Consider the following 22,130-nt stretch of genomic DNA (forward strand, 5'->3'; position numbering starts at 1 on the left):
ATCTACAAGTTCACAATCGTCAATTTTGCTACTTTTGCGTGAGACTGTAGTATGACAATTTAAGCGGGGCATTCATTTACGAAAAATAAATAGTTGGCATATGGAGATACAAGGTTTCTGCCCAACAGCGACATCATGCAAATTAAGAAACCAATCGTATTTCAGCAATTTCCTCTGCTAGTTACCTTGACGACTCATGTGACAGTCAAACAAAAGAACAAGAGCATAATGTTGCTGTCAGGCAGAAACCTTGTATCTCCATATTTCACTTTTAAAAGTTTTTTCCGTAAATCAATGCCCTATTATTTCATCATACTGTGCAAGAGTGTCACACAAAAGTATTGAAAATAGCTGATCTAAAAGGAACAGCTTTGGACATAGAAGTTTTCCACCTGACAGCAGCAATAATTTGAGCATTCTTCACGATGAAGAGTGTGAGATTGTGGGCAGGAAGAATATGCATTTGATTGGCTCCATGTCCTCCAATAAAGGCCAATCATGTTCAAGTACTGTAGTCAGAAAACAATGTGGTAATACAAATATCTTCTCCTGGTTCGTACTGCATGTCTGTCTCTGACACATAACCACGTTTCTTCATGTTTGAGATCCTCAGAAAATGGCTTATGGCATAAAATAGTAATAAATGATCTATCAACAAATATTACATATCAAGGCCTATTTCAGCCACCAATATTTAATGAGGGTTCCAAAGAGGGATCCACAAGAAAAAGACAAAAAAGGTACTGGATACCGGACTGAATTAAAAATGAATTATACCTCAATGTAATAATTGTGACTCTTCGTTCCGTCCAGATTAAAGAAGAATTCCGGACTAACCATTTGCAGTTTTTATCGGAATTGAGGCTCAGATTGAGGTGAATGAACAGAACGTTGATGTTAGCGGCTCATAAAAACCTTGCAGTTACAATATTAATGCTTCTGATAACTTTTAAATTTACTATCAGCCACATTAGCTTTAGGCAATTTAGCTTCCGGTTCATTTGGGGTGAATTTGGGGGTTTTCAAAATAAAAGACCCCGTGCATCCGCCTGGCAAGAAAGCGCCAGAGTTTGGACTCCCTCTGCCAACCTGGGGAGAGCAACGGACTGACCATATGCTTCCTTGCATGTATGAGGAGTCCAAGCCGCTTCCCTTTACAACTAACAGAGGAGAGTTTCCCCGGCCGGACGTAGCGCGTGGAAGGAACACGTCATTCGAACCAGTTCCTTTCCCTTCCATCAGGCGCTTCGGCTGGCCAGGGGGAGGCAGTTTAGAGACCAGGATTACTGCATGTGTTTTGTGTGGGTACCTACCCTAGGGGACACGGGGAGAACATGCAAACTGGCGGCAAAGAAAGGCCCTTTTGCCAACGTCACTAGGGTATGGGCACTGTTGACACGGAGGAGAGAACACAGCGTCCAAAGCGGGAATCGAAACCCAGGACCTTGTAGCTGGGGGGGGGGGGGGACAGCGCTACCCCGGCACGGGCCCGGCAGTCAAATATTTAATGCAAAGAGTGCAATCGGTTCAAATGATACCAGTACAATCCTCAGTGCCTAAAGAAGAACCATGCAACTGTCCTCTTCTACCACAGATTTGGACCCGGCTTGCTGGGTCCAAATCTGTGCTGACATTCTTACCATTGAGCAAATAGAGCCTAACTAAGAATTATCTTGTAGAGTTAAGGTTCAGAGCTCATACACACTACACAGGAACCCAGTGTATAACTCAACTTGTACACCTAAGTGTGTAATGTTGTGAATTTACACCCGTAAGAATGTGGAAGCTATATGCAAGTGCCGGTGGAGCTAATTGCTCTTATCCTCACATAGTTGACTTCTAGCGTGTTTACTCCCACAGCATATCCGGAGACCAGCCTACACGTAAACACTGCAGCAAACGGAGCAGAAACTGTTGTTCGCGGTACAACAAACGTTATCTTGCCCACTGGATTTGATTTATTTTATAACAACAAACTATTTCCCAAGTTGCGTTGCACTGATAGGGCAACGGGAGCAGAGGCATCGATCCAGCCTGGAGGGTATGGGAGCGAGGGAATAAGACCATCTTAACAAATGCCATCACGTAGCAACCAAGTGTTATCCTCGCTTGTTTGCTGCAGCGGGGAAATAAACCTGGCGACCTCAAGGATGACTCAATTTATCAAGAGGCTCAGCGACGACGTGTTTTGGTGTTGCCATTGTGTGGCCCACTGCGTCGCAAACATGCGGTGCATTCACTCACTGCGGTTTGTTTGCTGCTCAAGACAAAACTTAATGCTGTTATTTAGCCAATGCTGAGATACATAAATTACAGGCCACAATGAAACCGTCACAAGGCACAACATTACCTGTACACAACACCCCCCCCCCCCCTCCCTCCTCCCCCATCAGTTCACACATAATCTTGACAGTAACTTCACATCCATTACTAGAGTATATCAGTTCCTGATACAATGGAAGGAAGTGCGTCACCAACGCACACCGCACCTCGACACAAAGGAGAATGGAACACTGCTCGCGCGCAGGCGAGAAGCAGAAGGGAGAGACGGGGCCCGGGGGGGGGGGAAATGTTGGAGTGCGCAAGTGGAAGAAGTGAACAAATAGCAGAGTCCGGGAGAAGAAAAGAATTGGAGTGGTCAGGGGACTTCTGGGCAGGCACGCAGCAGTCAGCTCAGCCACCTGCAGCCCATGAATAAACAGGTCGCCCCCCCTCCCTCCCCTCCCGACATTCCCTTCCACTTTTACTGCGAAGCTTGTTTTGTCTATTGGGCATACACAGGCCTTACTGAAAACAAAGGTGTCCCACTACTAGACACCAGCGGAGGAAAGCATTGGCCGGCTGACAAAGTGGGGCTTTATGTCTGCGTGTTATTTTGTTTTTTGGCATTTTTGCGTGTTGTTTTCCTGGTCGTTGGCTGAAAACAAGTCAAATCAAATAGCGCTGTCACTGGCGCTTTTCAGCGCAGCCACAGCACGCACGCACGCACGCACGCACGCACACACACACACACACACACACACACACACACACACACACACACACACACACACACACACACACACACACACACACACACACACACACACACACACACACACACACACACACACACACACACACACACACACACACACACACACACACACACACACACAATGGGGAAGTTGATCTCACTCCGTCAACAAGGCCTGTCCACACAATTTACGAGAATGCTGGTCTGACTGAGAGCATGCTGACGGCCATGTCGTTTGGAATGTTAATGGGTTCTGGATCGGGGAACCCAGCTGCACTCATGTTTGACTTTTGTCTGCCAGAGAGTGCACCTAAAAAAAGTATGACTCTCATTCCTGCCTTTAATGATTGAAGGTTGAATTATCCAAAATAAGAAAGCCATTACAGTGTACTGTAGTGAATATTATCTAAAATAAGAAAGCTATTGCAGTTTACTTTTCTATTACAGGTGCTACTGTGTGGATGTTAAAGGCCCACTATACCCCCCACACTTTTGTTTGGATAATATCTTTCTGAAGCTTTCCAGGTCCATATCTTTGGTCCGACGTACTAACAGTCCGACACTACTTTGGTCCGACGTCCTACCCCAAACCCTAACCTAACCCCAACCGCACAGGGAAGCCACGGGAGAGTCTTAACCGGCCACGCATGTCGGAGCCATGGGTGAGTCTTAACCGGCCACGCATGTGTCTTAACCGGCCACGGGTGAGTCTTAACCGGCCACGGGTGAGTCTTAACCGGCCACGGGTGAGTCTTAACCGGCCACGGGTGAGTCTTAACCGGCCACAGGTGAGTCTTAACTGGCCATGCATGAGTCTTAACTGGCCACGCATTGTGTCTTAACCGGCCACGCATGTGTCTTAACCGGCCACGCACGTGTCTTAACCGGCCACGCATGTGTCTTAACCGGCCACGCACATGTCTTAACCGGCCACGCATGTGTCTTAACCGGCCACGCATGTGTCTTAACCGGCCACGCATGTGTCTTAACCGGCCACGCATGTGTCTTAACCGGCCACGCATGTGTCTTAACCGGCCACGCACGTGTCTTAACCGGCCACGCATGTGTCTTAACCGGCCACGCATGTGTCTTAACCGGCCACGCGTGTGTCTTAACCGGCCACGCGTGTGTCTTAACCGGCCACGCGTGTGTCTTAACCGGCCACGCGTGTGTCTTAACCGGCCACGCATGTGTCTTAACCAGCCACGCATGTGTCTTAACCGGCCACGCATGTGTCTTAACCGGCCACGCATGTGTCTTAACCGGCCACACATGTGTCTTAACCGGCCACACATGTCTTAACCGGCCACGCATGTGTCTTAACCGGCCACACATGTGTCTTAACCGGCCACGCATGTGTCTTAACCGGCCACGCATGTGTCTTAACTGGCCACGCATGTGTCTTAACCGGCCACGCATGTGTCTTAACCGGCCACGCATGTGTCTTAACCGGCCACGCATGTGTCTTAACCGGCCACGCATGTCGGACTGTTGGTACGTCGGATTAAGTGTTCTACGACTAAACCTGGTCATTTTCCATAGCACTCGCTACAGGCTACACGACTCAGTCGTGTGATGTCGCAGGCCGAACGCCAATCAGAGACTCACCAGGACATGCATTGGTCAAGGAGGAAGTGCTACTGGCTCCCCGGCTTTTCCCGTGATGCATTTTTTTGGTGTCTAGCCCAATCTGTGTTTCTGTCTGTTCTCAGATTGTCTATACTAGGCTCAATGTGTTTCTGTCTGTTCTCAGATTGTCTATACTGTCTAGGCTCAATGTGTTTCTGTCTGCATGTTCTCAGATTGTCTATAGGCTCAATGTGTTTCTGTCTGTTCTCAGATTGTCTATAGGCTCAATGTGTTTCTGTCTGTTCTCAGATTGTCTATCGGCTCAATGTGTTTCTGTCTGTTCTCAGATTGTCTATAGGCTCAATGTGTTTCTGTCTGTTCTCAGATTGTCTATACTAGGCTCAATGTGTTTCTGTCTGTTCTCAGATTGTCTATAGGCTCAATGTGTTTCTGTCTGCATGTTCTCAGATTGTCTATAGGCTCAATGTGTTTCTGTCTGTTCTCAGATTGTCTATAGGCTCAATGTGTTTCTGTCTGTCTGTTCTCAGATTGTCTATAGGCTCAATGTGTTTCTGTCTGCATGTTCTAAGATTGTCTATAGGCTCAATGTGTTTCTGTCTGCATGTTCTAAGATTGTCTATAGGCTCAATGTGTTTCTGTCTGCATGTTCTCAGATTGTCTATAGGCTCAATGTGTTTCTGTCTACATGTTCTCAGATTGTCTATCGGCTCAATGTGTTTCTGTCTGCATGTTCTCAGATTGTCTATAGGCTCAATGTGTTTCTGTCTGCATGTTCTAAGATTGTCTATAGGCTCAATGTGTTTCTGTCTGCATGTTCTCAGATTGTCTATAGGCTCAATGTGTTTCTGTCTGCATGTTCTCAGATTGTCTATCGGCTCAATGTGTTTCTGTCTGTTCTCAGATTGTCTATAGGCTCAATGTGTTTCTGTCTGCATGTTCTCAGATTGTCTATCGGCTCAATGTGTTTCTGTCTGTTCTCAGATTGTCTATAGGCTCAATGTGTTTCTGTCTGTTCTCAGATTGTCTATAGGCTCAATGTGTTTCTGTCTGTTCTCAGATTGTCTATAGGCTCAATGTGTTTCTGTCTGTTCTCAGATTGTCTATAGGCTCAATGTGTTTCTGTCTGTTCTCAGATTGTCTATAGGCTCAATGTGTTTCTGTCTGTTCTCAGATTGTCTATAGGCTCAATGTGTTTCTGTCTGCATGTTCTCAGATTGTCTATAGGCTCAATGTGTTTCTGTCTGCATGTTCTCAGATTGTCTATCGGCTCAATGTGTTTCTGTCTGCATGTTCTCAGATTGTCTATCGGCTCAATGTGTTTCTGTCTGCATGTTCTCAGATTGTCTATAGGCTCAATGTGTTTCTGTCTGTTCTCAGATTGTCTATAGGCTCAATGTGTTTCTGTCTGTCTGTTCTCAGATTGTCTATACTAGGCTCAATGTGTTTCTGTCTACATGTTCTAAGATTGTCTATAGGCTCAATGTGTTTCTGTCTGTCTGTTCTCAGATTGTCTATAGGCTCAATGTGTTTCTGTCTGCATGTTCTAAGATTGTCTATAGGCTCAATGTGTTTCTGTCTGCATGTTCTCAGATTGTCTATAGGCTCAATGTGTTTCTGTCTGCATGTTCTCAGATTGTCTATAGGCTCAATGTGTTTCTGTCTGTCTGTTCTCAGATTTTCTATAGGCTCAATGTGTTTCTGTCTGTCTGTTCTCAGATTGTCTATAGGCTCAATGTGTTTCTGTCTGTTCTCAGATTGTCTATAGGCTCAATGTGTTTCTGTCTGTTCTCAGATTGTCTATCGGCTCAATGTGTTTCTGTCTGTTCTCAGATTGTCTATAGGCTCAATGTGTTTCTGTCTGTTCTCAGATTGTCTATAGGCTCAATGTGTTTCTGTCTGTTCTCAGATTGTCTATAGGCTCAATGTGTTTCTGTCTGTTCTCAGATTGTCTATAGGCTCAATGTGTTTCTGTCTGCATGTTCTCAGATTGTCTATAGGCTCAAAAGTGTACGGCTGATTGTTAGTAATGATCGACGTTAAAGAGATCGTCACATTAGGACATGGTTAGATCCTGGGTTGGCTCCCATAGAGTCAATTTACTTGCCTAAAGGATATAAACAACACCATGGGGCATGGCGAAGAGGACTTTAAAGATGACACATTCACAGTAGCCAATTAACCCATTAAAACCCATCATTGATTTGATACTTAAGCTAAATAAATAAAAATATAGCAGATATACAAGCTCCTATGAGCTTGTATAGATCACCAGAGCAGAGCACCACTGATATAGAAACATATGTTTTTCAGAAAACTGTTAGGATTTAGAAGGCATTGGTAGAATCAGACGTGGGCCTTTAGGGGGCTCAATATGGGATAAATGTGTTTCCAGATGGATAAATAAGACCACACATCAGTGCTATGCGACAAACATTCCTAACCATGCACTGTGGCGACAACAACAGAATGAAAACAAAACAGGAATTAATGTGCCCCTGAACTCCCCAGGAATCCCTTACTGCAGATTAGCACCACTGTCATGTTTTCACATGTAAGCTCGTGTTTCTCATTGTGAACGTGCAGTATAGAAATCCTCGTGCTCCACTGTACAGTATTATTATGTATGCCAATATCCGCCCCAAGCCTCCTCGCGCGCGCTACTCGTAGGCTTATCTTTGTTGTGGGATAAATCCCCATTGTTTTATCTTGACTCTTTTTATTATTATTATTTTAAATCCGAGTCTTTGATCGTGCGTCTGTCGTGGAATATACAGTATAAGCATTTCACAACGGGGCCCGCTGCAATCTCTGTGATATGATCAGCTGTTTTGTGACTTTTTTTTTTTTAATGTTTCCACGTGTCTCTTTGAAAAGAAACATTGTAACAGTGTAAAAGCTATGTTAAATTATTTGTGTAGCTCTGTAGATCTACAAGTTCACACCGTGTTGCAGCACGACGCAATGCGAGCTTGCAGATCATCTATCTTCGATCGGACCATATTTTTTTTTCCTTCTTTCTTAGAACAATTATATTACTTTTTTGTATTTTTTTGTATTACTTACTGTATTAATTTGTGATTGTTTGAGGTTATCATCCTTTCTTTTTATTTTTGACTTCATTCTCTTGTTTTATAATCCCATTTAGACCTGAAGACGATTCTACAAAATATGCCTTCTAAATCAGTAGTTTGCACACTTGTGCAAATGTGGAAAAATAGCCTAAAATGACACAGATGCTTTCGCAGGTTTTAATGGGTTATTATTATTATTACTACTACTACCATTACTATTGATCCCTGAGTGTTGTTCCATGTGTACTTGGTGATCTAGGGCTAGGCTACATGTTTCTGCACCAATAAGATAAACATTGTTTTGTTTTTTTATAAACTATGCCTTAATCACCCATAACAGGTAGCGGGAGGGAGGGGACCTTCAAGAGGAGGTGTGGGTCAAAGGAGCACTAAGAACGGAGGAGGAGGAGGAGGAGGAGGGGGGGGGGGTCTTCCTGAGGTCTACTCCTCCGGTGCGTCCGTTCCTTCCGGCTGGATGGAGGCTTAATGCGAGTGTGGAAAAGTGGAAAATTTAATTAGGCTGCCAAGGGGGGTTTGTGTCACTTGGCACGAGCCGTTCGTTCCCCCTGCCCTCCCCAACCACCATCGCTCAACTCTGCACCCTCGCTCGCCCTTTCGCTCTTTACTTCATTTGCTGCAACAACTCAACCTAGCATGATTTCTCTCCCCCCCCCCCCCCCCCCCCCCCTCCACACACACACACACACACACACACACACACACACACACACACACACACACACACACACACACACACACACACACACACACACACACACACACACACACACACACACACAGGCCTTAGGGGTGCGACCCACAGGGCGGAGGGAGCAGATAGAGGTCAACACTTTACAGCTGTCTGTGTGGCTTTCATAAAAAGCCTCCCACAGGGAGCAGCCCGTCTATTAAACTGTGAACTAATGCAATTTTAACAGTGTCTTGTTTGTTTATATACCGTATGTTTATATACCGTATGTTTATATACCGTATGCATGCATTGGATTGTTTTGGCTGCTGCAATGTTACACACGTGCAACCAGGCTGATTGAGTGCATGCACTATTGTGTGCAATAAATAATATGTAGGCATATGTATAAAATAAATAAATAAGTAACCACCACATTTTTTTTAAATAAGTCATAGTTTTAAGGTTTTCAGAAATGAAGAAATCAAACTGCCTATAAGTCATCAACTTGACTTAGGCAATCTTGAGAAGACTTGTTTAGCCAAAGTCAAGTTTATCTGCCTTTATTTATTTATGCCAACTCCTAACGATGTCCTCAGCCAATCAGAATGCTTGTTACATTTAATAATTTCTTCTTAGTTAAAAACGTTTACTTAAAGTTAGAAAGTGATTTTCTGAATGCAACAAGCATTCCGATAGGATGAGGACATTGGCAATGAGGCACAATGAAGCAGCAGTGTTAGGAGAGTATAGACTTAGGAAGAAATGTCAATTTGACCAAAACAATTTACTTTAGGCAATTAGCTATGACGCTTACTCTATATATGTATTTATTTGTTTGTTTGTTTATTTATATTCAAGTTACTCAATTCAGGTTACTAATCACATATAGCTCTACAGATAAGATATGGCTTACATCACACACCACGCAAAGAAGCACTTTGTGTTAGGAGTTGGAAGCTGGATTGATTGATTGATTGAAATATTTATTAACAGTTTGCAGAATTACAGTACATTTCAAGCACAAACTCAATACAAAGACTGTTAACTGTGAGTGGACGACCCAATTAAGCATTACACTTGTTTACAAGAGGGTCCACCATGTTCAATTCATCAAAACATTTAGAGACGTACAAATAGACACTTCTATATAGACAAAGAACAGAACAGGAATTCATCATAATGGAGTTAAAAATGGAAAAGAAACATATACAGTGAGGGAATTCAGATTCAGATTTTACGGGGGCCAGTTTCGAATTGCAGCCATCCGTAGGTGCCCTTTGAGAGCGGTTTTGAAGGAGTCAAGGGATTTCACATGTCTTAATGACTGTTGGAAGTGCATGCTACTTTATTCCTGAGCTACATTCCCATCACGTGACCCACGGGGGGAAAGAAAGTGTCACTCAAGTTGCCAGGAAACATTCCTGCCCCTTGTGCCCTCCTCGCTCCCAACTACTGCCCCTTGTGCCCTCCTCGCTCCCAACTACTGCCCCTTGTGCCCTCCTCGCTCCCAACTACTGCCCCTTGTGCCCTCCTCGCTCCCAACTACTGCCCCTTGTGCCCTCCTCGCTCCCAACTACTGCCCCTTGTGCCCTCCTCGCTCCCAACTACTGCCCCTTGTGCCCTCCTCGCTCCCAACTACTGCCCCTTGTGCCCTCCTCGCTCCCAACTACTGCCAACACACAGGAAACATTCCTGCCCCTTGTGCCCTCCTCGCTCCCAACTACTGCCAACACACAGGAAACATTCCTGCCCCTTGTGCCCTCCTCGCTCCCAACTACTGCCAACACATTGTTGGATATTCATATCGTCGGGTGGAAACCTCACATCTCCAAAACGATTATTATTACTTTTCGGGATTCAAATTCAAAAATAGAAAAAGTAGCAGATCTCTATACTGTACAAGCTCAAAACGCGGCCGAGGCGATGTGTTGTAGATCTGCTGCTTTTGATGCTTTTGTGTAACGCTGCAGTATGATCAAGAAGGGTGTTAATAATGGCCTGGGAGTCTGGGACGGCACCTACGTAGGGTTCGAGTCCTGTTCCTGACCAACTTTGCTATATGTCACTCCCCATCTCTCTCTCCTCATTTCCTGTCTGTCTCACTCTCCACTTACTCAAAAATAATAATACAAAAACAAAAATAATAATAAACCCCAAAAAATACTTTCTTTGCTTCAATTTACCATTTCTTGTGAAGCTTTTTCCACATTGGTTACAATTTCTTTCCTTTATCTATCCTGGCTAGTTTCTGGTATGAATCAAAATGAGTTACAAGATGTATTTATATCGGCCACATGGCGTTTTATGTTGTCATTTAGTGCCCTAAACAAAATGAAAGTCCATAGACTTGGCTGGCAAACTATTTACAGCATAAGTGCTCTAAACCAGGGGTTCTCAACCCGTGGGTCGCGACCCCTTGGGGGGTCGCCAAATTAGTTTGGGGGGTCCCCAAATTATAAAAAAAAAAAAAAAAGTTTATTTTATTTTTTTTTCAAGATTTTTCAAAAATAGCAGACCTACAAGCTCGTAGCGCGCCACTCGGTGGCGCGCTATGAGCTTGTAGATCTGCTATTTTTCAATAGCTAAATTATAACATAATGCTTAAAACACCAAAAGGGGTTCCCTTTTTGAGAACCCCTGCTCTAAACTAAACTCCCATATGACGTAATCCTCATGCATTGGTTAATTTACGAAAAAACACAAAAAAGTAAAAGGAATGGAGATAAGAGATGATGTACTTTTTGGGTTTGGCGAGCTGAAGGATGCTGATGGTGGGGGAGTGTTGTCACATTCCATGTACCTGTCTGCGTGCGTCTCCCGTCGCGGCCTGTCATCTCAGCCGACAGGTCTATCAGTGTCCACATTGGATCAGGACGCATGCCTCAGCCTGACAGGCTGAGCCCACAGCGCCACAATCCAGAGTGACAGCTCAGGTAGCTAGTGTGGAGGGAGGGAGGGAGGGAGGGAGGGAGAGAGAGAGGGAGAGAGAGATAGAGGGAGTCTAATCTAGGGCAGTGGTTTTCAAACTTCTTTTTATGTCAAGGACCACGAAAATGATATGTATTGGGCTGTTGACACCCTGGGCTGTTGACACCCCCATCTGAAATAGTTCTGTGCCAGGGACCCCCAGAAGCAAACCCCCCCAAAAAAGCAAATGTTACAATACTTAAAACCAGAAAAACACAGAAGCAAATCTGCTATTTCTGAATAGCTAAAGTATAAAATATGGTTAAAGTGATTAAAATTATTGATTGTGTTGCTGTTAGGGACCCCCTGGAATGCCCATCCCCCCCCCCCCCCCCCCCCAAGGACCCCACTTTGAGAACCAATGATCTGGGGCAGAAATTAAGGCGAGGGCCGTTGAGTTAAACAAAAAGACAAGTTAATAAATAGAATGCAAGTATGAAAGGGGATTTACTCATGCTGTAAGACTATAATATAGGCTATTGCTTAAATTGAACAATACAGATAATATGATTCTGATATAGCATTATACCAACAAGACAAGAGACTGAGAATCTATTTGACTCACTGAGATCATTGTCAATATCCTTTAAAACCCCATTTATACCCCCAAATCAGTTTTATTTTTGCCAAGTAAACCCACGTGTGCCAATGTGATCGTGAACTATATTTAAGCAAATTGGGTCTCGTCTTTTACTAAAATTGAGCACACAAATGGCATGCTAAATCACAAAGAGAAAGAAAAAAACAGCTCTCTTCCAGAGCCTAAACACCTGAGGGATGTGTGCTTTAGTTAGCTAGACACGTTTAAATCAAGTGCCTATGATGATCACACCCCTGGGAATAGGATGGAGGGGAAGAAAAAGTCCTCACCCCACAACCACTGCCTCTCCTCCCCCCCAAAGATCTGTCTCACCCCACAACCACTGCCTCTCCTCCCCCCCAAAGATCTGTCTTTATCTTGTCAAAAGCCGTGGAAGACGAGCCCAATCCAAAAACGCCTCAACAACATGAGGGGGAGACAAAACAGGGAAACCAAGGAGCTGCCGAGCTGGGAGTCATTTGATCGGCTTAGGCACGCTCTCCTGGCTTCCCGTGTACGAGGAGTAATTAGCAATTAACAATCAGGGTTTAACGCGATCCAGTTATTATCTGTACGCAAGAGGGGAAAAATATGTACTGCTTTGACAGGGACTGCATTAGGATTCTCTGCCACTTCAGCTTCAGTGAAATAAATAAATAAATACATAAAACATTGAAGGAGAGAAGGACCCAAGCCGTAATACTCTCATTTTCACGACATCTCTGGGCCATTTTTTTTTAAATTCCCAGATCAAACAGGCTGTAACAAAAGGCCCCAAATCCCCCCCTCCACTCTCCTCCTCCTGAATCTCTCTTTCCAAAATTAGTTAAGCCTCTCAGCTCCATCATCCCCAACATGGCTCGCATCAACAAACCTATTCCACACATAGCAAATGCTGCCTAGCCTCTGAAATCTAACCCAACCCCCCACCACATACACACACACGCGTGCACGCACAAATGCACTCACGCACACATACAACAAATACACATCCTCGCACAATCTTTTCCAACCCCCTGCTAACCCCATGCATAGGCCTACTGATGAGGTGAAAAAGAAAAAAAATGTCACTCTGAATTTGTATTTGTTTTTAAGTACCCCACAGTCAGAGTGAGTTAGAATAGACCCCCCCCCCTGCCCCCCTGCACCTCATTTCAGTTGCCTAACTTCTTTTGTCTTTAAAAGCGGAGAGGAGAGGGACTGTCTATTTTAAGTCAAAAGGCTGCTCTAGAAAATAAAATAGAAACACCCAAAGCTGACAGCTTGGGCGACTTGGACACGGTGACGGGGGAGCAAAGTAAACCATCTGGAAGGCGGTTGCCGCTCCCTGACACATTCGGGGCCTTTCGGATGTTACCGCATACAACTGCAACTGCCCCCGTCTGCTGGGCGGGCGCGCTGTGATGATTTGGGATGGCACTCTTATTTTTGCTCCTCTATCTCGTAGACATTTTGTACCTTATGTTACAACAACCTCCCTTGCGTTGCATAACGCACGTCCATGAACTTTTACCAAAGCTGAAATGAAAGAGGCAGAGTCGACAAGACTTTCCTGCGGTGAGAAAGTTTTCTGACGCGTCTAGCCCAACTTCAGAGGTGAAGCCGGGGTTATGGGATGATGATGGCATATACTCTGGGTTATTGCCCTGTAGGAGTTATCGCTGCAGAGCTTTAAGTGATCCTGTTTCACACATTTGTCAGTAACTTCTACAGCATGGCACGTCCTTGCTACCTCTGAGCTATAGCCACTTACAGGGTTGCAACTAGAGAAGTTAATGTTAATCTACAATTTAGCCATTTAGCAGACGCTCTTAATCCATTTTGACCTGACGTCGAAATTAAAAAAAAATATTTTCTAAATCATGACAATTTTCTGAAAGATTTGAGGCACATTTGAACGATTTTTCAAAAATAGCAGAACTACAAGCTCGTAGCGCGCCACTCGGTGGCGCGCTATGAGCTTGTAGATGTTTTTGAATTTGAATCCTGAAAGGTAGCAGTTTTGGAAATATGAGGTTTCCACCCAACAGAGAGGAAATTGTGAAGCCTCCGTCAATGCCATTGACTGGTTGGTTTGGGGTGCATGTGTTTGTTTCCGATGTACTAACTCTTTTAATGACGCTGTGGTTCTCCTCGCCAACAGAATGCACGGGGGAATCTTATTGTTGAAGGCCCCGTGATTCGCCCCCGTGAACAGGAAGTAATAATCGGGGTGGGCACTAGTTATTACCAAGGGGCCAGTGAGGCTATTCAACGTTGAAGCTCTGGGCCCTAGTGGTAGGAGGAGGGACTACAGGCGGACCCGTGGATTCATGACCGGGAAACCCCGTGCAGCTGGGCTTTAACATTGTCAAATGCGGAAGTAGACGTTCTGAGACGGTACTTCCGGCAGTCTTCCGGGTGCTTCAAAGCGCCTCTGAGCAACTTCCACTGACATGAATAGCTGGCGGGGCAGAGCTTCGCGCCAGTTCAGTCTCTATCCTTTTATATACTCTATGGTTATTACTCTTTCGTCTTTCTTAAACGGCAACGCATGTCGGGAGCAACGGGCGAGCCTTAACCAGCCACGCACGTGTCGGACTAATGCCTGTTAGTACATCAGACCAACATATGCAGGGCTTGGTTTGCTATTAGTTAGAAAACTATAACAAAACTAACAAGAATAAACATAGTACACTTTTGAATTGAACTGCACAGTTATTGTAAGGTGTAGTTTACTGTTGGAGACATTCGGGCTGTGCCGACTAATTCAGTCACTCAGTGCAGTGATGACGCAACAACGGCGTTCAGAGTATGGGAAAGTATTGCGGACTCCGCATTGGCTTAAAGGGACAGCCAAGGATGGAAAAAATGCAGCGAGTGAATATTATAGACCCATCTCTGCAAGCAAGCTGGTAAAAAGCTATGTGTAAAACCCGCTGACCCACAGAGTCAAACCGCTTAGTGCTAATGGCCAACCCTGTGTCCTCGATCAACACTGAAGCCCTTTCAACATCCAGCAAAGACCAAGAGTGAACTCAGCCTGACCACAAAAAAAATGTGCTCTCATCATTTTAACCCATTCAGGCCTGACGTCGAAATTAAAAAAAAAAAGTTTTCTAAATCATGACAATTTTCGGAAAGATTTGAGGCACATTTTAACGATTTTTCAAAAATAGCAGACCTACAAGTTCATAGCGCGCCACTCGGTGGCGCGCTATGAGCTTGTAGATCTGCTATTTTTCAATAGCTAAATTATAACAATGTTTAAAACACCAAAAGGGGTTCCCGCCCCAAAATGGGTTAATGGTTAATGTGGTTAAACGCTAACGTGACATGGATGCGTTCCAGGTCTCAATGGATTAATCAGCCCCCTTCCAAGAGATCCCCAGCTAATTATTCCAGCCTTCTAATTATTCTGTCCGGCTGCCATCGAGATCAGCTAAAGACGGCAGGATTAGCGGATTTCAGGAGTATTAACGCGGAGGGCTGGCAGACCTCTGCGACGTGATTTCGGGGCCGTCATGAACTCATCTTCGAAAAGCTACCTTGAATAGCACCTTCCCAGGATCATTACCTCTGGGCTAAACCCATGCTAAGTTGCTTAAAAGTGTGTGGGTGAGACGTGTTTGCGCACCCTTAGTATGTCCCATATACTTCGGCACCCCCAGGGGTCTGTACTTGGTCCCCTCCTTTTTCCTCCCTTTTGTTTCTTTTTTTTGTTTTTACTATTTTTAAACACATTTAAAGAAAAACTCAACTAGCCGATCTACATTGACACGTGAGCTTGTATTTGAAGTATTAAAAAATGTATTTCAAAATAGTAAAAAAATAAAAAAAATAAAAGGCAAATAAGTTCAGGGATAAGGGGTAAGGCACTGGTGAAAATAGGGCCCCGAGTCACTTCACTGAAAACGGGTAATCTGCAAGCTTGTAGATCTGCTGTTTTAGCCAAATGTTGGGCTGTTATGACACGGCCAGAATGGGGACACTTGGGGTCATGTGGTTAAGTAGTGCAAAACGTGACAGGAGTTAAAGGCACACGGAGGGAATGTTTACAAGTGATTTAAAGGGCGTGTGTGTCAACCCGGGTCAACGTCAACGTCTGCGCTGAGCGTAAGGTATACATGTAGTCCTACTTTAAATGACACTGTCACTCCAATGTCTTGATCACTATTGAAGTGGCTGATGAAAATGAAATGGATTTATAGTGGCTTGTGATTACATGTGACTCTTAGTTAATGGCGTCTTAAGTAGACTCAACTAAGCTAAACGATTGTTTTTTTGTTTTATCATTCAGGCATTCATTAAAGATGCTATACCCATCATCCCCTTACACCCGAAAAAAAAGAGCATCCACTGGCCGAGGACATTTTGAAAGCAGGTCGGTGAAGGTTAGCGCACAGAACATGGAGTGGGGGCGGTGGAAAAAGACTGAAAAGAATCTTGCTTTTTAAAATGATTATATTATAAGAGCCTTGATGCTATTAACCCATTCAGGCCTGACGTCGAAATTAAATAAAAGATTTTTTTTCTAAATCATGACAATTTTCGGAAAGATTTGAGGCACATTTTAACGATTTTTCAAAAATAGCAGACCTACAAGTTCATAGCGCGCCACTCGGTGGCGCGCTATGAGCTTGTAGATCTGCTATTTTTCAATAGCTAAATTATAACAATGTTTAAAACACCATAAGGGGTTCCCGCCCCAAAATGGGTTAATGGTTAATGTGGTTAAACGCTAACGTGACATGGATGCGTTCCAGGTCTCAATGGATTAAATGCCCCAGATACATTCACCCTATAGTTCCCAATTAGACCTGACAGCTGCTGCATTACCCACAATAAATATAGCAGAGGGCTGTCCCCCAGGCCAGGAGAGACCCCTAACTATGACCCTCATGTTTAATGATGAAAACAAGCCAGCACTGCACACTCTCTCCTTCTCTCCCTCACTCAGGCACACATGCATGCGTGCACGCACACACGCACGCACACACATGCACACGCACACCGTGTATTAGTGTACTTGCGAGGACGTCGACATTTTAGGACAGTGATTTTTTTTGAATGCCAAATAAAGAAAACGTTGGGCACCATTCAGTGTGCTACGATGTGCAACTCCAACTCTAACCCCCAACACCCAGAGTAATCTAGTAAGAGAGTGGCGACACTTTGATCTTGCCGCCAAGTGGGGTACTATGGGCTATAGTTCCAAACATTGGAACTATCCCATTGAGATAGAATGAGCATTCCATTGTTACAATTGGAGTCAACGCCTAGTGTCACCACTCTCTTACTAGATTACTCTGCTAAAACCTACCCGTTATTGTCTAATCCTAACCTGAATAATTTAACTCATTAAAACTGGGAAAGTTTATCTGTGCATTAGATTTTATGTGTACATTTTCATTGATATCAAATATATTATATTTTTTTCTTCTTTTCTTTTGGAGCTGGCCTCCAAGGCCACCATACTCCTTGCTCTTCGCGCACGCGCGTTGTCGTTCACTTCCCTGTATATACGGATCAGAAAGAAAGGCTCGGCGCACGTAATCTAAGGAGCTCTCCGTGGTTTTGATCAGATGGATATATACTAAGCTCTTCATTTCTGACTTCAACATGCCTCTCGTTCAAAATATGAAGCGAGCGATCATCAGCGATGTATATCGTAATCTTAGCGAGGTAAGCAAGCACAAATATGTGGGGGGGGGGGGTTTACAGAGTAAAAATCTTCCCGGCACCCCGAGCTTCTATTTTGAAAGAAATCCCGGCGCTGATTGTGTTAAGAAGGGCAATTTTCCGAATGCTATTTTTACATGTATTAATTTAAAGTTGTGCGGCGGTGTTGCACGAGAAACACAGAAAATGTCCTCGCAATGTCTATTTCTCACACGCACGCACGCACGCACGCACGCACGCACGCACGCACACACCACTGTGTGCCACATTAGGAGGCATAAATGCTGGCTTCTCTGAAGGCATGGAGTATCAAACTGACGCTGATGCCCCCGAAACAGGAGAGATGAGACATCTCTAAGACGAAACAGGAGAGATGAGACATCTCTAAGACGGGGGAAAAGGAAAAGAACACCTGGTCATCGACAGAATAATCACTTCAGGGTTTATTGTTCTGGACAGAGAAGAAACAAAAATATGACTGAAGGCAGTCCCCCCTCCCCTCCAGTAACAGTACAGTACACTCAATATGTCAACCCAATGACATCACAGCATTTTTAAAGAGAACCATATTACACCTAAGCAGTGGTGGAAAGTAACTAAGTACATTTACTTAAGTATTGTACTTAAGTACAATTTTGAGGTATTTTTTTTTTTTACTTTACTTGAGTATTTCCAATACTTTTACTTCTACTCCACTACATCCTGGATCCAAATATTGAAGAGATATACAAGGCAAGCTCACAAATTGTCGGATTGTTTCAAATTGTTTCAAAAGATTATTTGAAAAACTTGAAATGGGACAATCTGCACAATGGCCTACTTTTACTTTTGGTACTTTAAGTAGTACATTTTGATGCCAATACGTTTGTACAATTAGTACATTGCGTACAAAGTACATTTTTAATTCCAGACGTTTAACTTGTAACGGAGTAGTTCTACATTGCAGTATTGATACTTTTACTGTAAGTAAAACAATCGAGTACATTTTTTTCCACCACTCCACCACTGTACTGTTGTTCCCGACATGGAGTGGCCTCTTCCTAGTATGCAAGTACGGTTGGCCGGTATTTTCACATGAATGAGAAGCAAAGCAATAGCAGACAGCTTTCTGGCACTGAACCTGCAGGAAATCACTGCGATTTACATAGTAGTTTAGGCTTTTACATACATTTTACATAACGACAAATAACCATGCATGCTTCTCTGAATTAAGTTGAGTGCCGTGAGTGAGCCTGGCTCTGTCATTTGAATGCTTGTAGGACAACCGTCATCGGCAAAAGACAAAGCTAGTGATTGTTTGTTATGAGAGAGAGAGAGAGACACACACACCATATAACATGTATTTTTAAGACGGGGGTTCTCAACGTTCTTTTGGCTGGGGACCCCCGGAAATGCCTTGGCCATCTCTCGGAGTATGTGGAAGTGCCGTTTACGCCTGTGCTTCGTGGCCGTGATGCAGTTACATTGACTGACTTCACCTCTGTGTGTTTTCAACCCAGCTTTGTGGGTCTTCGACTAACTGGCCAAATACAGCGGGGCTTTTCCCAGAACTGCGGTGAGATCCATAATAGCGCGGCACCCCGTTTCAACCCAGCTTTTTCAGCGATGGACCGATTACAGAACGCCCACACGATCTGCCCAGCACGGAAAAAAACCACGGCCAGTGACCAGAGATAAATGGCTGTCTGCCTTCGTTCAAAAAGTACAGTTTGTGTGTGTGTGTGTGTGTGTGTGTGTGTGTGTGTCTCACTCAGTTCGCACTGCCACACTCTAGGTCTTCTAGTACAGTGGTTCCCAAAGTGGGGTCCGGGGACCCCTAGGGGTCCTCGAGGGGGTTCCAGGGGGTCCCCAGCTAAATGATAGTCAGGAACCAAATGGACCCTTATGGGTCTGTAACTCTGAGAGTGTACAAATGGAACCAAATGGACCCCGACGGGTCCATATGGTTCCATTTGTACACTCTCAGAGTTAAATTAACTTAGAGTGTACAATATACATTGGGGTCCCAGAGATAGAAAATGCCATTAAATGGGGGTCCGTAGACTAACATGCGTGTCAAAACTGGGGGCCCTTGAAATTAAACGGGTTGAGAATCACTGCTAGAGCCCTACATATCTTCTCTTGCATGTATTTTCAAATGGGGGTCCGCAGGCTAATTAGTGTCAATTTGGGGGGTCCTTGACATGAAAAGGTTTGGGAACCACTGTTCCAGTACATTACGTGTCTGAGGTTTAGGCCATTTGGGGCTCACGGTGTGCGAGTAGGATTTGCAGACTACACTTTTCTAGACGTTTCAGAACGCACACAAAGCAGCTCGCTCTCTGCAGGCTATTGTTAAACAAAATTGAGGTGTAATTTAAGCAACATAGAAAATGGAGTTCACAGAGAGTCTGTGTGCGATAAGCACACCGTTATCCTCCTCTCTGTACCGTTACAGTACAGCAAAAATCACAAACGCACACGCGCACGCACACACACACATACGCACACGCACGCACACACGCATAATACAGGCACCTCTCCAAGCATGACATTATGCTAGTGAGCACTACAGTTTCCCATTGGCAAACGCTCCCTCTTGAAATTGAGGGATGAAGGTCTTGAAGTATGCCCTGGGAGAGAGACAGAGAAACAGAGAGAGAAGAAAGAAAGAGGGAGAGATACTGAATAATAATTAAAATATATCAACTCAACTGTTTCTAAGCATATATTAATCACTACTGTATATACTTCATTGACTGGTATACCTCAGGGATCTATACTTGGCCCTCTCCTTTCTAAACGCAACTAATGACCTTTTGTTTTCACAGCATGTTCATTTAGCCAGGCCCATGGATTAGCAATGCATGCTGGAAAAACACAGACAGAGCCACGATGCAGATGAAGCAGGTTCGCACAAACATCTCCTGGTCTACATCTCTCTCTCTCTCTCTCTCTCTCTGAGATATGATTACATTTGACCTAGAGTTTTTCCTTTTTTTTTACCCTAATGCTAAGCGTCTCTTCGTGGGCAGACTGCTGTTCATTCCCACCAAGTTCCATCACAAACCGAACATCTGTTCAGGTTAAGTTATGATCCTCGCAGGTTGTTGATATTCATGCATGTAGTGTTTGGTTAAGGAACGCTGTGCGTGAGCCGAGGGTAGCTTGCCTACTCATAGTGCTCTTACTGTGTGGTCTTGCACCGGCAAAAAGCACAGCATACAGAAAATAGTACAATTAATTAATGGATGAATGAATGAATGAATGAATGAATGAATGAATGAATGAATGAATGAATGAATGAATTAATTAATTAATAGCTCTGTATAAGTAAATGCCAAAAATATAGGAGTAGATAAAGGAGTAGTTTAAAAAAATGACTTATTTTCTATCAATTAACACAATCCATGAAGCCTTGAATTCATAGAATGATGTTTTTGTCGCATTCCTGAGCCAATCATTTTGATGACCGGGTCAATAGAGACTCCGCCGGTCCAATCCAATCCAATCCACTTTATTCACATTATGACACATTTTACAACGCAAGGTTAACAAAGTGCTGTACAGAAAAGTAAAAATAAACACAATAGCCAAAACACAGAAAAGCAACAGCAAGAACACATAGTAAAAACACCAGTAAGACGACCTGAGGACGAGAAGCAGGCCTGGGAATACTGGCCTGCAGACCTCAGTGACCATGGAGGAGTATTTAAACCTGGCCTGCAGACCTCAGTGACCATGGAGGAGTATTTAAACCTGGCCTGCAGACCTCAGTGACCATGGAGGAGTATTTAAATACTGGCCTGCAGACCTCAGTGACCATGGAGGAGTATTTAAACCTGGCCTGCAGACCTCAGTGACCATGGAGGAGTATTTAAATACTGGCCTGCAGACCTCAGTGACCATGGAGGAGTATTTAAACCTGGCCTGCAGACCTCAGTGACCATGGAGGAGTATTTAAATACTGGCCTGCAGACCTCAGTGACCATGGAGGAGTATTTAAACCTGGCCTGCAGACCTCAGTGACCATAGAGGAGTATTTAAACATGGCCTGCAGACCTCAGTGACCATGGAGGAGTATTTAAACCTGGCCTGCAGACCTCAGTGACCATGGAGGAGTATTTAAACCTGGCCTGCAGACCTCAGTGACCATGGAGGAGTATTTAAATACTGGCCTGCAGAGCTCAGTGACCATGGAGGAGTATTTAAACCTGGCCTGCAGACCTCAGTGACCATGGAGGAGTATTTAAATACTGGCCTGCAGACCTCAGTGACCATGGAGGAGTATTTAATACTGGCCTGCAGACCTCAGTGACCATGGAGGAGTATTTAAACCTCAATAAGTTCTGAGAGATACTGAGGTGGAAAACCATTCAGTGATTTAACCGTCCTGCCGCCGGGCAGGAGGAAAACGAGAACCTACTCTTTCTAACTGCTCCGCCATCCACAGCTTTCTCGTGTTCTAATTGTTTAATCGCTGTTTGATCGGTTTCGATGGTTAGCAGATGATGCTACCGCAAACAATATTCTGGGACATAACACACACACTGTCACGGCCATTTTGAAGATGCG

The 22,130-nt window shown here is 44.3% G+C and overlaps 1 protein-coding gene across 1 annotated transcript in view; it reads right to left on the minus strand.

Moving 5' to 3' along the window:
- Window positions 1-17,997: 17,997 nt before the first annotated feature.
- The window catches only part of babam2 (BRISC and BRCA1 A complex member 2), a 118,841-nt gene continuing 114,708 nt past the window's right edge, over window positions 17,998-22,130 (minus strand). Inside the window, exon 10 of the mRNA XM_079527409.1 lies at window positions 17,998-20,188. Coding sequence (XP_079383535.1) covers window positions 20,125-20,188 — 64 coding nt within the window. The 3' untranslated portion in view covers window positions 17,998-20,124. The remainder of the gene's footprint in view (window positions 20,189-22,130) is intronic.

The sequence above is a fragment of the Electrona antarctica genome, assembly GCF_951216825.1.
Source record: "Electrona antarctica genome assembly, chromosome: 18".
NCBI classification, from domain to species: Eukaryota; Metazoa; Chordata; class Actinopteri; order Myctophiformes; family Myctophidae; genus Electrona; species Electrona antarctica.